This window comes from Ceratotherium simum, chromosome 11 (assembly GCF_057802395.1).
Source record: "Ceratotherium simum simum isolate JZ-2026a chromosome 11, ASM5780239v1, whole genome shotgun sequence".
Taxonomy (NCBI): Eukaryota; Metazoa; Chordata; class Mammalia; order Perissodactyla; family Rhinocerotidae; genus Ceratotherium; species Ceratotherium simum.
The window spans coordinates 54,571,765-54,588,870 of record NC_141910.1 but is presented as its reverse complement, the minus strand read 5'-3'; the positions used below and the strand labels follow the sequence as shown (position 1 = coordinate 54,588,870).

The 17,106-nt window shown below is 36.5% G+C and overlaps 1 protein-coding gene across 2 annotated transcripts in view; it reads left to right on the top strand.

Annotated features, from left to right (window-relative positions):
• RAB10 (RAB10, member RAS oncogene family) overlaps positions 1 to 17,106 on the top strand; it is an 81,751-nt gene that overhangs the window by 13,873 nt on the left and 50,772 nt on the right. Inside the window, exon 2 of one of the 2 annotated variants that reach the window (XM_087437039.1) lies at positions 15,571 to 15,717. The exons of the other annotated variant lie outside the window; for it this stretch is intronic. Coding sequence (XP_087293165.1) covers positions 15,571 to 15,717 — 147 coding nt within the window. The remainder of the gene's footprint in view (positions 1 to 15,570; positions 15,718 to 17,106) is intronic. 2 annotated transcript variants of the gene reach the window in all.

The following is a 17,106-nucleotide window of genomic DNA, read 5'->3' as shown; positions in this document are numbered from 1 at the left end:
TGCTAGGTAATATCTGGCTATTGGTAATATCTGGCTATGTGAGATGGAGGCTGGGTTTTGGGGTACCTTTAATCAGGCCCTCACTTTCTGCCTGGTACCTAATACCTCCTATTGCTAAACCTTTCCAGGGTTCTGAGACAGGAATTGGCTTGCTCCTCATTGGTATCTTCTTCACTGGGCCCTGAGGTCATAAGCTTCTTTGTCTTCATCTATTGTGTTTAGAATTACAATGTCTATTCATTGAAATGAGGGTAGAATTTATATTTCTTGTTTTCCTTTTTGTTTTGGTGTGACTTTGGAGAGAAGGAGTCAGAAAGATCTTTCTCCACTATCTTAATTGGAATTTGAAGTAATTTTTGACTCCAGATGATTTTTGACTCCACTTTTAAACTCTTAACATCCGGTAGAGTTAGGGATGAGTGATATTTTGCTACTGTTTTTGTAAATATCCAGTCTATCCTCAAAATATTGATGTATTTGTTATATAGGGTGGTCAAATGAATGTGGTGGGGAATCAGAGTAGTTCCACTACTATTCAGAACAGTGTCACTGAAAGGAAACAGCTTTAATTTATTTAATTTATTTATTTATTTATTTTTTCCCCCCAAAGCTCCAGTAAATAGTTGCATGTTATAGTTGCACAGCCTTCTAGTTGCTGTATGTGGGATGCCGCCTCAGCATGGCCGGAGAAGCGGTGCGTCGGTGCGCGCCCGGGATCCCAACCCCGGGCCGCCAGTAGCAGAGCGCGCACACCGAACAGCTAAGCCACGGGGCCGGCCCCAGAAACAGCTTTAATTTAGATGTATAGTTCTTGGCTGATTTACTTGGGAAAAGGAGTATTTTTGCTTTTTGCACAAAGTATGACTGTAGTCTTAAATTTCAGTCGTCTGCTTTTGATGTATACTATTTTATAGGATACGGAACAGCAAATGATTCGGCAAATTCATAATCTGTCAGAGGATTGCAGTGTTCCCATGTATTATAGCACTTGGCATTGAATGATAAGGTATCTCACACTTGATTTTTCCTGGTTTGAAACCTCCTAGTAAACATTTGTCCTTACAAAGTGTGAGTATTGAGTTATTCTACTTCTTCATATATTCTTAGTCTTAAAAAAATGCGTTTGCCTTCCTTTAAATTAGACATTAATGGATAAATGTGAATTTTCAAAAATCCAGTAGTGTCTTTTTGCATATTTTTGTATGTGGGGATATATACTTAGCATAATAAATGGGTGCAAGAGTGCTTTGGAAGGTAAATATAATATCAAAATAATTGTTCAGTCCTTAGCTCTTTGCCTAAGTGACTAAGAGTTCTAAAAACTTTTTTCTTCATTTGAAAAATTTCAAACCTACAGAAAAGTTAAGGTGCTCGTTACAATGAATACCCTTTTATCCTTCCTCTAGATTCACCAATGGCCAATGTTTTGCTACATTTGCTTTTATGTCTCTTAAGAGAGTTTATTTTGTGTAAGATGTGGTGTCTGATTCAAAATAGATTAAAGATCTGTATTTCAAGGAGAACATAGTCACTTAAAAAAAATAAACTAGAACGTTAAGCTATAAGACCTTGCATTTGCTGTTTATTAAAAAGAAAAATACTGAGGTTTTACAAAGTGTCAGGCACCCTGTATGAGCACCAGGGATGCAGCAGTGAGTAGTACAGTCGGTGCTTGTTCTTGACAAGTTTCAACTCTGGTGGGGGATTTTGAAGTGTACCAAAATACCACTGCTTTCTCAGCACCTGAAGTTAGAATCTGATTCTCAATACCTTTGCTGCTTTTCTAAGCCATTTACTATTGTGGGAAATACAAGCTTCATGCCTTTTAAGACGTCTTTTTTTCTTTTTTGTTTCCTTATCTTACATAGTTATGGTTGCTATGCCTCAAGAAAGATGTAGAATTTTAAGATGGAGTATTTTAAACAAGCAGCTAGTAACACTGCATTTATCTAGAGATTAGTCTTACATCAATCTCTGAGTACAATCTAGACCAAAAATGCTGCATACAGTACTTGGTGTTTTCTTAGTGCCTTACTGACTTGGATATTTAACCCCATTTTGTTAAGCCCAAAGCAATCTGAGAAGTAGCAGACTTTTGTTGTTATGCAGGTAACATGTCCAGCCAGCGGAAATGAGACCACACAGACATTTAGGGAGGAGACCTGAAAACTAAAATGAGGATTAAAGGTTGTATTACTATACATAAGAGTTACAGATTTGTGAATTGATAATTATGATCAATGAGAAGAAATTCTTATGTTTTTAATAGTCTCTGTCAAGGTAGAAAGTTTGATATATTTTGGAGACATAATAAAAATGACTAAGTTTTAGTGCCTTACGTATAATCAGAGTTTAACTTTTGTGAAATATTTTTCCCCAAGATGCTGGATAAATGATTTATTATAAAATAATAAAATAAATTTAAAAAAGAAATTATTTTTATTAAAAATTTTGTGTGTGTGTGAGGAAGATTGTCCCTGAGCTAACATCCGTGCCAGTCCTCTTCTATTTTGTGTATGGGACACCACGACAGCATGGCTTGACGAGTGGTCTGTAGGTCTGCGCCTAGGATCTGAACCCATGAACCCTGGGCCGCCGAAGCGCAGTGTGCAAACTTAACCACTACGCCACTGGGCCAGCCCCAAAAATAATTTCCTGTATTTAAAAAGATTTTAAAAAATTGGGATGCATTCATGGAAAAGTGAAGCCTGAGGGTGAATATAATCCAAAGAGAAAATTATGAGCCTCGGTAAGGTAAACTTAAGACTTATTTACCAATTCTCAAGGACTAGGATTGTTGGAGGGTTATCCTTTGAAATGTGAGTGAACCAGTTTTGGGGATAAATATAAAGATTTTTCCACATTGGATGATACATTTAAAGAAGTAATTTCTCTTTTTTAAATGGATTCATAGAGGAGGGTCTGCACAGATCTGTGAATGTCAGAGACATAAATAGCATCTTAGTGAAACTGGCTTATACCTAACCTTTAAGATAGACTTCTAGGAGGTCAACCATGCTCTTAACTTAATATGCCTCCATCAAGAATAGTGAGCTTTTTGGATCATAAGTCAGACAGGGTTTGGCCATTTGTATTTCTCTGTACAATAAAATATTCTAATAAAAATATTAAATAGTAATATATAACACAGGTAAATATAAATTGAGCAATGTGTGGACTGTTTACTTTGTGGGGCTATTTGTGATTAACGGTTAATGTGTGCTTAAGGGAATAAAAATAATTTCAGTGTTAACCTGATAAACTCCAATGTAACTAATTTTTATACTATAATATGACTTTCTTCTCTTTAATTCTTCAGTTTCTCTTCTGGAAAATTTTTCTTATTAAGAGGCTTTTATGTATGAATGCCACAGATTACAGCACCTTTTTTTTTTTTTTTTTCCTTAACACAAGGCATTTTAAACGTTCTTCTTTAGCCTCCAACACATATTTTCTTGAGCTGATTTTGACTTTTTTCTAGGTTGTGCTTTTTCGCAAGCACTGTTTAGGTCATTGGTGATGAGGCAGTATGTGTATATGAATGCTCTTACCCTTTGCCATAGGTTGTGGTCTTCCTATTTAATGATGATTTTCAACTCCAGTAGTGATTTAGCACAGTGTAGAAAGTTTCAACGCTTTCTTCAGTCTCGGGTAACGTTTCCATCCTTGACATTCTGCCTGCCCTTGGAATACTTTGCTTTAGCCTCATAAAAATGTTCCTGTCAAATGGACTGTTTCTTCAATCATTTTGCTTCTTTTCCTGATCTTCTATTGAATTTTAGTAAATTTACAGAGTTTAAAATTGCTCATGCTGTTAGGTAAATTTATTTGTTGATTAATGGGCCTGAGTGGCTGGAAGGAAAGCATTGGAAGTCTTAAACGTTAATTTTAAGGAAAGCATTATAGCTAACTTAATTTCAAGAGTAAATAATTCAGGGCCGGCTCCGTGGCTTGGCGGTTAAGTGCGCGTGCTCTGATGCTGGCGGCCCGGGTTCGGATCCCGGGCGCGCCCCGAGTCACCACATCTCCGTCCAACCCGAGGCCGAGTCCCACGTACAGCGACTAGAAGGATGTGAACCTACGACATACAGCTATCTGCTGGGGCTTTGGGGGGAAAAAATGAATAAATAAAATCTTTAAAAAAAAAAAAAAAAGTAAATAATTTAAAATTTTGTTAACTTGTTCTTGACTCTTCTACTGTAAGACACATCTTCCTGAAAGCAATGGTGTCATGCGCCTGCTAAGTATTGCATGATCATATGTTGTTTTGTAGATTTTGAAATGCACCGTGGAGTAGTATTACAGCTTGACTCATTTTCCTTGCTATTTGACAGTTAAATTTTCTCACATAACTGCCATGATCTGCTTCAGTGGATGATTTGCTTTTAGCGGGTATTTGGCCTTCCTCAACCCTTGTGAAATTTGGACAGTCTGTGGTGGGTTGATTTTCCTTAAAGATGATAAAGAATGGTACATTTTTTGAAATGTGCAGTGACTGTGAAGACAGTGGTTCCAAAGTGTGGATCTCTTAACAGCAGCACCAGGAAACTTGTTGGAAATGTAAGTTCTTGTTCTACCTCTGATCTGTTGAATCAGAAACTTCAAGAAGTTTAGGGTTCAGCTGTCTGTATTTTGAGAGCCTTCCAGATGATTTTGATACAAGCTAAAGTTTGAGAACCAGGATTGTTCTATTAAATAAATACATCACAGAAATAGTTGTATTTTACTCTCTTTTTCTTCCCCTGTAATGCATCTTGGAGATCATTCCTCATCAATGTTAAATAATTTCTTCATTTTCTTTTTTTGCTGCTGCATAGTGTTCCATTAGATATATCACAGTTTAGTCAACCAGTCCCCTGTTTATCAACATTTTGAGTCTAGAGTGTCAGGTGTTTAGAAACTATGTGGTGCAAACTGTGAAGGGCCTTGTATGATCTGGCAATAAGCTTGTACTTCATCCTGTAGAAGGGGTAGTGAGTGGCAGGATTAGATCCATGCCGTATATTTCTGGTGCTGCCACTGCCTGAGTGACTTGGTGACATTAACTTAGGGAATATGCGAATAGGAGCAGGTCTCAGAGGCATGATAATAAGTTTTTGAGTTGAGATATGTGCCTTTAGGATATTTAGGTCAGTATGTCCAGTAGACATTTGTATATCATGTCTGGGAGGTAAGGAGTAGAATCTAGTCTGGAGAAATAAAAGCAGTTGAAGTTATAGTGGCTTCAATGAAAATGGAGTGAGAAGAGAAGACCTCTAAAAATTGTAAGGAATATCAATGTTTAAGAGAAGACAGGATAGGAATCCAGTAAGGAAATTAAGAAGTAATGGCCAGAATGGTAAGGGCGGCATGGTGTAGTGAAAAGAACATGGATTAATTAATATCTGTGTTGCCACTGTTTAACTTCAGGCAGGTTTTTAAATCTTTCTGAATCTCTCTTTAGACAGGGGCTAATAATGCCTAAATTGCAAAATTGATTGGATTAAATGGAATAATATGACAACTAGTACAGGGCCTGGACCATAATAGACATTCACTCAGATATTTGTTAAGACCAAAAACCTTGGAGTTATCCTTGATGCCTCTCTCACATCCCACATCAGCAGGTTCTTTTGGCTCTACCTTCTGAATTTCTCCACTTCTTACAACAGTCATGCGCTGCATAAAGACATTTCGGTTAACAACGGACCGCACATCCGTTGGTGGTCCCATAAGATTAGTACCATATAGCCTAGATGTGTAGTAGGCTATACCGTCTAGGTTTGTGTAAGTGTGCTCTGTGATGTTTGTACAACTACGAAACCACCTAACGACGCATTTCTCAGAACATGACTTTGTCTCTACTGCTACCATACTGGTCCATGACATCGTCGTGTTGCCTGGATTATTGTAGAAGCTTCTTAACTGGTCTCCCTGCTTCCTTTCTTGCCCTCTACAGTCTCTTCTTGATAGGACACTTACAGTGACTCATTTAACATTTAATTGATATCTTGTCAGTCTTCTGCTCAGAACCTTCCAGTGACTTTCCATCTCACTCAGAGCATATGGCACTTAATGTCATTGGATCTCCTTATACCTCTTCGCTCTCATCTTCTATTCCTAACTCACTTAGCTTTGTTCACTCTCAAATATTTCAGCTGCCTTGCTGTTCCTTGAACTTGCCAAGCATATACCTGCCTCGGCACCTTTGCATTTGTTCTGTCTTCAACTACTTTCCTTAAGTACTTTTATGACTTACTCCTTCACTTCTTTCTCAAGTGTCTGCTCAAATATTTTATCAGTGAAGTCTTCCCTGTCCAACTTATCTGCTTACTTGACTTCTCCATACTATTTAATACCATTTTAGTTACACTGTATATTTTCCTTTTAATTGACTGTCTCACACCTCTAGAATGTGATCTGCATGAAGGTAGGGATGTCTGTTCACTTGTATATCTCTAGCACCTAGAATAATTCCTGTAAGTTCTCAAATATTTGAAAGAACAAAATAGTCATTTAATTTGTGTTTTTAGTGTATCTCCAAATCATAGACCACATCTCTAACACAGTTTTGTGTACATCTAGTACAGTTCCTTACATATAGTAGGTAGGTGCTTTATAAAAGTTGGTTGATGTTGCATCGTGAAGCACTAATTGCTAATTCTTTGCTTTACTAATCAGAAATTACCAATTGAAGACCTGTACTTCCTGATCATTAACCATGCACTATTTATTTAGGATCCCCAACAAACTTGAAGTTGGAGAAGCAATGTGTTTTTGTTTTATTAATGCATTCTTTCAGTCATTCAACAAATACTTGAGTGCCCACTATGTGCTAGATGTGGGGAATATGGCAGTGAACCAAATGAAGTTCTTCCTGTATGAAATTTATATTCTAGTGGGGGAGAGGGACATATCAAATAAACAAATGCACATAAGCATACACAACATACTAGAATATAACTCACATTTAATAGCATAAACAAAGTACACATTAGAATAACCTTTAGTTTTAGGGAATTTTTTTTTTTTTTTAACCAACATGCAAAATTTGAGAAGTACATGGTAAATATTCCAAGGGTTTGTTGGGGCAAAAACTGAGTACTTTGGGATTGATTAAGATTGTCATAACTACGAAAAAAATTAAAAATAGAACTACTATATGATCCAGCGATCCCACTTCTGGTTATATATCCCAAAGTATTGAAAGCAGTGTTTTAAAGAGATATTTCCACACACGTGTTCATAGCAGCACTACTCCCAATAACCAGGAGATGGAAGGAACCCACATGTCCATTGGTGGTTATCAGGAGCTGGGGGGAGGAGAGTTGTTGTTTAATGTATACAGAGTTTCAGTTTTGCAAGATGAAAAAGTTCTGGAGATCTCTTGCACGACAGTGTGCACATACTTAACACTATTGAATTGTACACTTAAAAATGGTTAAGATGGTAAATTTTATGATGTGTTTTTTGCCACAATAAAAAAAAAAAAGATTATCACAACTAGGTTGGGATTGCATAGCATACATAGTTCAGGCCATACCACCACGATCATGTCTTAAGCACACTTAATAGTAAGAATGGGAGGTAGGAACAGATAACTTACAGTGCCAGTATTTTCCAAAATCTACCTTATTGGCAAGAGTTTGGAGAAACTTGTTTGGTTTCAGAGTTTGTAAGTACATATGAATGCTATGAATGCTCTAATATGGAGGGAGAAAGAGAAGGAAATTACCTGTTGAGCACTTGCTCTGTTCCTGTCACTGTGTAAAGTGCTTTTATATACATTATTTCAGTTCATTCTCAGTAATCCTCTGAGGAAAGTTAGATATCCCCATTTTGCTAATGAGAAAATTGAGGATTAGGAATATTAGATAATTGAGCCAAGAAGGTCACACAGCTAGTAAGTGGTGAAACCAGGACTGTTAATCCATGTCTGTCGGACTCCAAAGCCCGTATTCTTTCCAGTACATTATACCAGAGAAGCTGGAAGTGACTTTTGTTTAGTGAAGTCGCTAAAACAAAACAGTGCTGGCCAAACCTAAAATATTGGTACATGGGCTACAGGGCTACCATTTTGTGACTCAAACTTTATTGAAAAATGTCTTTTACATGAGTAATTTCTTTGGATACATAATTTTGGGGTTGTTGTTATAAACATACTGGATGTAGTTTCTTCATAGACAACTTGATTTGCAATTCATATTTTTAGGTTGAAAGAGCTGATATTTAGCTGAGTTTTTTTTTTTTCATATATCTTTGCTGTTGATAATTTTAAGCAGCCATCTGTCTTCTCCACATCAAACATCATGCCCATTTAAATGGAACCCACTGAAACCTCAAAATTCTAACCACCAGCAGTTCATGGTTCTAGGAGCTTTCAGAAAAGGGGGTGGAGTTGGGGTTTCTGTATGTTACATTTTCTTTGGTTTAGAATATTTTTATCCTGTGGTAAATTGCTATAGTAAGTACCCTTATCCCTGGGTCAGGAAAGTGATTTCCAGTAATAGGTGCAGCTGTTTTTATTTGAATTATTTATTTAAAATTTAATTTAAAAAAGTAACGCCTCTTAGTTTAAAAACATAGTATTAGAATGTATAATATAGAAAGGATTAGTGCTGTGATACCCCTCTTCTTTGCTGCCCATCCTTTGCTCCACATCCTCAATGTAATTTTGGTGGCAGTACATACTTCTTTCCAATACGTTTATGTATTAGGAAGTGACAGCTCCTCACGCCCCCCCCCCCAAAAAAAAACCAAACTGGCTTAAACAACAACAGAAAGTTTGAAGATGTGCCACTTCTGGGGTTAGTTTATTAAGTGGCTTAGTAACCTCACCAAGAACCAAAGTTATCTTTCTGTCCTGCCAGTCAGTCAGTTTGCCGACAGGTTAAGTTTCCCCATGGTGTGGAGATAGCTGCAGCAATTTTAGGCTCCAGACATATTGAGACATAATATCATCTGGAAGAAAAGGGACCATTTCTTCTTTTTGTCACTTTTTTTCCTTTCCAGCTTTTTATTTTAAGTTTTATGAAAACTTCCAAACCTACTGAAAATTTGGAAGAATAGTGCAATTATATTCACATATATATCCTTCATGTAGATTTTTAAATTATTAACATTTTGCTGCATTTGTGCACTCAGACGCTTTATGTTTCTATTTCTTTTATTTGCTAGACCATTTGAAAATTTGAAAGTAAGCTGCAGATAGTATCGCAGCACTTCATCCCTAAATACTCCAGTATGTATCTCCTCAAAACAAGAACATTCTCTTACATAACTAGAATATCATAATTATACTCAATAAATTTAGTATTAGTCAAAAATATTATATGCTTTATAGTCTTTATTCAAACATGCTCAACTTTTTTGCCTTTTTGGAGGGGTGGTTGGTGGTGGGAGTGTCCAGAGTCCAGTTTAGGATTATGAATTGAATTTAGTTATCCTATCTCTTTACTTTCCTTTATCTAGAACAAATCAGATCATAACATTGACATTTTTAAATGAGTCTAAGTATTTTATTAATAGAATGTCTCACATTTTGGGTTTGTTTCCTCATAATTAGATTCAAATTAAACATTTTGGCAAAATACTACCTAGGTGATATGTCTTTCTCAAAGTGTCACATCAGGAGGTGCATAATGTCATTTTGTCCTATTACTGGAAATATTAAGTTTGAGCACTTGGGTAGGATATAGTCTGCCAGATTTCTCCAATAAAGGTACTTCCCCTTTTGTAATTAATAAGTAATAGGTGGGCCGGCCCTGTGGCTTGGTGGTTAAGTGCGCGCGCTGCAATGCTGGTGGCCCGGGTTCGGATCCCGGGTGCGCATCGAGGCACCACTTCTCCGTCCATCCTGAGGCCGAGTCCCACATACAGCAACTAGAAGGATGTGCAGCTATGACATACAACTATCTACTGGGGCTTTGGGGGGAAAAAATAAAATAAATAAAATCTTTAAAAAAAAAAAATAAGTAATAGGTAGGGTGATGCTTTGAGACTGTGTGACTGTCTTATTCTCCAATAACATTTTACCCAGTGGTTTGATCCATGAATGAATCAGTTATTACATTTTGGGTTGCAAAAAATGTTTGATCTTTCTTTCATTCCTTTTTCTCTTTTAAGAGCTAAAAACTGACCAGAAGCCCTTTGGCCAGCTCACTTTCACATTTCATTAGCCAGTATTGTGTTAACATGGACGTGATTAAACGAGCATTTTCCTGGCTTGTTTTTTCAAACTCCATACACAACCATAAGAGGCTTCCTTGATCTATTCTCTCCAGGCTTTTCTTACTTTAAACAAATTTCAAAAAATTTTAATCAAAGTAATAACTATTCATAGTTTAAAAAAGTTAAACAGTACTATATGACTTACGATGAAAAACAAGCGTCCCCTGTACCACTCTTTCTACTATGAGTCCTGCTTCCCTCTGACAATGCTTTCAACTCGTAGCCAATGCTCCTGGTATTTACCATCATATTTCTAAATAATATGATTATACTTGTGTTTATTTATCAATTTTAGACATTATCTGTTGGTTTCCTATTGTGGAATACGAGAATTTGAGCCCAGACATTCTGGCTCCAGAGCCCATGCTGCTAGTCTGTCTTGTAAAAGGTGAATGTTCTATTCTAGAGATGTAGCTAGGTCTTTTGTTTTGTTTACTATATCTCCTTACTTCTGATTTTCCTCAGTATGATCTTTAATTAGCTTTTGTGTTTTTTGGGGACGGTTCTAATTTTGATTTCTTGATTTTTTTTTTTTAAGGGCAGTTTAAAATATCAACTTAAAGGAAGTCACTCATGTGCACACATATATACATGCAAACATACAAACACACAGATGACTCCCTTGCCTGAATAATAGAACAGCTACTTACCTTTCCTTCTGGTATTTTGAACTTAATTATCTACATAAGTAAATTGATGTATTGTTTTCAATATGCATAATTACCTATTTTATTATTTTTAGTTTTTACTTGATGTACACCTCTCTGTATCTATCTGGTATTCATGTTAAAACTAATGTTTTTTATGCACCTATTATGTGCCAGGAACTTTATTATTTTCCACTTTCAGCATTTTTTGGTGTTTAGTTTTTGAGTGAATACTAAGAATCTGAAGTAAATTAGTCCAATTTCATACCTGAAAAGGACTGGTTCTGTTTTTCTAGAAAGAAAGCATTAGCTTGGAATTGTAAGGATATTGATCTGGGTACTGTAATACTAAATTCGGAGAATGTGACTCTTGCTGGGCACATGGTAATTTTGCCCTTGGTGAACAAACTGAGGAAAAGCTTTTTAATTTTATCTCAAATTAACTGTATTTACTTAGAATATATTTGAGCAGTGCTAAATTTTAGCTGACAGCATGTCAGTTAATTTTCAGATTTAAAAAAAGTGGTTGTAAATGAAAGTACAGCACCTTTAAGTTAAAAGCACTACTTTAGATAAAACGTGGTGATTTGGAAACACTTTTAATGGCTTATTCCACCTCTTTTGATAGTATATTACAGAAAGGAAATAGTTGACAGTAGAAAGGAAAATAGTTGAGGTACAGGTTTCCTTGTAATTAGAATTTTTTAGAGCCACTAGTTGAAATCTGAATTATGGCAAAAAATAAGCGTTTTCAACCAGTGGCACTAAAGAATTTTGTTTTATTCAATAAGCATTTATTGGGCACATATTGTGTATAAGGGCCATGATAGTTTAATAGAGAGGAAAGGAAAAATAGGAAAGTTTCTCTTTCAAAGAGCTTGCAGTTTAGTGATCTAGTCACTCACCTGTCTGTTCAATAAAACGTGTGAATGATAATAAAGCTGTGTAAAAGATGTTATGTGGGAAACAGGGGAGGGACTGGTAAGCTCTGACTGGGCATATAGGCCTCAGAGAGGAGATCATTTAAACTGAGCGTTAAAGTGTGATTAATAAGGTGCAGGGGATTGGGAGGCATTTTCAGGTCAAGGGAACTGCACAGGAATGGAGTCATTGGTACATGGTGTGTTTGGAGACTGCAGATAGTACAGAGAGACTAGAATGGGAGGCATGGCAGGATATTAATTGGGGCTAGATTGTAGAAGGCCTTGAAAGTCTTGTTAAGGAGTTTGAATTTTCTAAGGTATCATCAAGAGTTTTGAAGTAGAGGAACAGTGACCTCAGATTTAAGGTATGACATTTTTTTCTGTTTAAAAAGTGTACTTGATATGCTTTGGTGTGTGTAGAAAAGATCATGAAGAGATACTTACCAACCTGTTAACATGGAAGTCATTGGAGGCAGAAAGACAAATTTGCAAAATGCTGGATAGAATCCAAGAGACGATGAGGGTCTGAGCTAGGAGGGTGAAAATTAAGATATTAAAGAAATAAACTTGATTGGGTATGATTAGATGTTGGAAACAAGATTGGTGAGAGCAAGGGGCTAGTTAGGTTTCTAACTTGGGCAACTAGTAACTGATGATATGTTTAACTGAAATGGGTGTTAATGATAGGTGACAGAGGCAGGATGGGAGTGGGGATCTCCCCCTTTATTTGTGAATTTATTTATGTGAGATCTGTATTAATCTGTATAAATGCTATGGCAAGATTGAAAGGATGAGCTGTTCAGTTAATTAGCAGACGTATATTGAATACCCACTATGGATGGGCACATTGCTCGGTCTTGGGAGACAGTGAACAAAACTGTCTCCAGTGGCTGGAGTGGCTATGTAATTTATCATCCAAACTAGAACACTCTTGAGGGTGAAAGGGGGTGCTGAAAATAGTTACATAATTTGTTGAAATATTTGATACTGTTTTTTATCTATTCAAAACTATTTTAAAAAATAATTCATAAAAATGAATGTATTCATTAAAACCTTTTTTAGTATCAAGTATTTGTTAAAAATATGACCCAGGCAGAATGTTCTGTGTGTCATATTCGTATATCTTTATTAGCTATGTCTAATGCCATGTCCCTTGTATTTCTCTGAAGAATGTGTTTTTTCCAGTATGATTGTGTTTTTTTAATACAATTTTCTGCAGTCTTCTAAGTTGTATTTTAGGGTTGATATATTGGAAATTGTTCACACTTGATTTGGCACTTTCCTGTTTGCAAGCTTTTATTTTCAATTACTGCAATTTGCTGTAGGCTTCAAAACCTGAAGATGTTTTTGGCATTTCAGTTCATTGAGTAGTTTGATTAAATACTTCCAACTAATTTAAAAAAATGCAACCAAAATTTAGAAGACTCATTTATAAAAAAAGTTCAGTACCATTGTAGGACACTTAGGTAGATTTATGAAGTAATTCTTTAAAGGCTTAAATGTTTCCAAATATGATTGATGACATGTAACAGAGAGCAATCACATGCTGCCCATTCATATATGATATAAATATGTATAAATCATCATCATCAGCTTGATCACGTTTTTTTTTTTTTTTTTTTTACTGAGGAAGATTAGCCCTGAGCTAACATCTGTGCCCATCTTCCTCTATTTTTGCATATGGGATGCTGCCACAGCATGGCTTGATGAGTGGTGCATATGTCTGTGCCTGGGATCTGAACCTGCGAACCCTGGGCCGCCAACGTGAAGTGTGCGAACTTAACCACCACGCCACCGGGCCAGCCCCCTTGATCATAAATTTTATAGTTCTGTCCCTGTGTGTATTTCTAAATTTTAACATTTATAACTTATCTTTCAGTTGGTCGACTATTGTAGCCTTTTTGTGTGTAGTTATGAATAATGTGTATTCCACAGTCATTCCAAATATACATATATATATATGTATGTATGTATGTATGTATGTATGTTTTGGTGAGGAAGATTGGCCCTGAGCTAACATCTGTTGCTGGTCTTCCTCTTTTTGCTCAGGAAGATTGGCTCTGAGCTAACATCTTCGTCTGTTTTGTATATGGGACCCACCACAGCATGGCTTGACGAGCGGTGTGTAGGTCCACACCCGGGATCCAAACCCGCGAACCCTGGGCTGCCAAAGCAGAGTGCATGAACTTAACCACTACACCACTGGGCCAGCCCCCCAAGTATATTTTTTGTTCTGTAGGTTTTTTTCTTGCTTAGCAGGAATGTTGTTTTTACCATGACACTGTACTCCACTAGAGTTTGTATTCTTATTATCGCTAAAAGAAATAATTTATCTTCAGTATTATATATATTTTTGAACTCAATTCAAAGTAGCATTCACAGTAATGTCAGATGTTTCACCTTCAATAGAATGAACTTCCAGAAGCTTTATTTTGATTCCATTATTTGGATGAAAGAAACCACGCCATTAATGGAATTGATAGTTTTTCTGTTTGAAACAGGATACTGATACACTTGGATCAGTTATCTCTTTGTGAAGTTCTTTTGCTAATGAAGCCAACAGATGAATAGTTATTGATTCATTTTTTTGAGTGGACAAGAAAACTTGTAATTGAAAAAATGAAAAATTAATTTAGAATATTCATTTGGTCTAAATTAAAAGTTATGTTTCACAGAATGTTTTGTAAAGGCATCTTTTGCAACTACATGTGTTCTTGTCATCTTCAGACACGGTCTTACAATAACTACTACTTTTTGGAGTAAATGCTGATGCTTCTTCAGATTTGTTTCTTCATGTCAGTGTTATCACTTTAAATATAAACTATCTCTGAGTGAATTGCTGTCTAAAGGGCTTATGGCAAAATATATAAATTAGTTGTAGATACACACTGTATAATAAATGATAAAATCATTGTAGCAAAAGCATTTATACTCTTTGTATACTCTGTGAAAGGACTGCTCCTGCACATTTCACATATACATATAGTTTGCCATGTTTCCCATTTATCCCACTGACTGGTGGCCTGATGGCAGCAGCCTCAGACATTCTCTTCCTAGCACCTGTTAAGACCAGGAGTTGGCTGCCTTTTGCTGTATTTGATATCAGCTTGCTGTGCTGGAAGGGGAAATGTCAGTTATTTTGCATTTGTAAAGGGTTGGGAAAGAGCCAGAGGTTATCACTGGTCATCTTTTTAGATTTAACCATGTGTTAAAAAGTGATAACTGTGGAGCCAGCCGGTGGCGTAGTGGTTAAGTTCATGTGCTCCACTTCGGTGGCCCTGGGGTTTGCAGATTCGGATCTCCGGGGCAAACCTACACACTACTCATCAAGCCATGCAGTGGTGGCGTCTCACATACAAAATAGAGGAAGAGTGGCACAGATGATAGCTCAGGGCCAATCTTCCTCACCAAAAAAAGATAACTATTTACACTGCACATTTGTCTCCCATAACAAGGTGTAAGACCTTGGTAGAAGTTAGTAGTACCAATTCAAGATCTACCAAACCCTCTCCACTTAGTTTAATGCAGCTGTGTTAAAACTATAAAATCTGAAACAGATAGTAAATTTGGACAGGACATTGGAAAACATAAATGTGAAGACTCTTGGTCTTCATGGTCAGACGTACTTAATCTTCATCGTACTTGGGGCAGTTTGATGGGGGTGATACATATTCATCAAGCAAACAAAAACATCAAACCAGAATAATTCTCTAGTTAGATAATTGCCTAGAGTAGAAAATACATTGTGAAAATCAGAATCAACAGAAGTTCTTATTCTTAATCTATTTCAGGGCATGGTGAGGTGGCTCAGGGAATGCTGTGTCCTGAGGAATTGACATTTATGCTGATATCTGAGATAATATTAAAGTTAGGAGAAAAGAGTGAGGAGAGGAGGAAGAACATTCCAGACAGAGGAAATAGTCACGAAAAGGTCCTTGGTGAGTAAAGAAGCTTATCGAGTCCAAAGAACTGAAAAGAAGGTGTGTGTTGCAGGTGTGAGTCAGGTCAGAAGAGCAGAAGCAGTAGATGTTGGCCAGATCATGCTCAGCCTGGTAGTCCATGCTGAGCGTTTGAATTCCATTGAAGGTTTGAGCAGGGATGTGACATGGTTAAATTCAAATTTTAAAAAGGTGGCTGGCCCAGACAATGTGCAGAATGGATTGGAGTTGGAATTTTCTGGTTAAAGACTTATCAAAGATGCATTTAAACTCTTATTTGTTTATTGAGTGATTTAATCTTTAAGGATCGTAAGGGACTGTATGTGAAAGTGCCTATCGGTGATTGTGACAATGAGCCTTTACTTTTTTTTGAAAATGATCTTTTAGTGCCAAATATATTAGAATATTGAACCAAGAGACAAGGCTCTAATCTAGTCCTGGATTAACTAAGTAGAACCTGGGGTTCTAGTTAATTTGCTTTGTGAGCTTGAGCAAGTCATTTAACCTCTGAGCCTCTTTCTTTATCTGTAAATTGGGCATATTAGAGAAATATATGTTTAACTTAATTGTGTTAATCCCTTAACTCTAGGTAACATATGGGCTGAGTCTTGCTGAGTCATTTTCTCAGACTGTGTGGGCAAGGCTTAATTAAAGCCAGCTGAGCAAACTTCATGACATCTAACACCTCTTCTGTAGACATCAGAGGAAAGAAAGAGCTGTTTTATTTATTGTTTTCTAATGAAAGTTTTTTTGCAGAGCAGTTAGTGTATCAGTTCATGCAGATTCTTCATTGAGGGGAGAGAATACGGTACACTATAGCTAGGGGACAGGACTACTGAGGCACCTCCTTGCATTTCAGTGGCAGTTTGAATTTAAGAATTTCTGATTTGCCTTATGCCTCTGTATAATCTCATATTTTAAAAAAAATTTCAACTGATGATACATTCTTAGTGTCTAATATAGCCCCCTTTCCCTCTACATGGCGTTGAGATGCTTTGGAATTTTTATGCCTCCAAAGTTGGCTTTAATAGAGGTGGTCTAATTTCTGCAGCAGAACCGTAGTTGAAGCTAGTGGTCTTGTCACCAGTAGCAGGCTCCTACTTAGTTGCATCAGTAAAACTGCATCTTTGCCTCTGTATTTAAAAAAGATAATCATAACTGTCCCAGGAATAATGGCAGATTGCAGTGTTCCTTAGGATTTACAGATTTATGTTTTTCCGTAATCTCAACTTTTTGAGGCATATCTTGAAGATATTAATGCTTTAAATAGCAAAGCATTTAAAAAACTTTATCTGCTCATATAGTTTGTTTTTTTTAATTTAATTTATTTATTTATTTTTCCACCAAAGCCCCAGTAGATAGTTGTATGTCATAGCTGCACATCCTTCT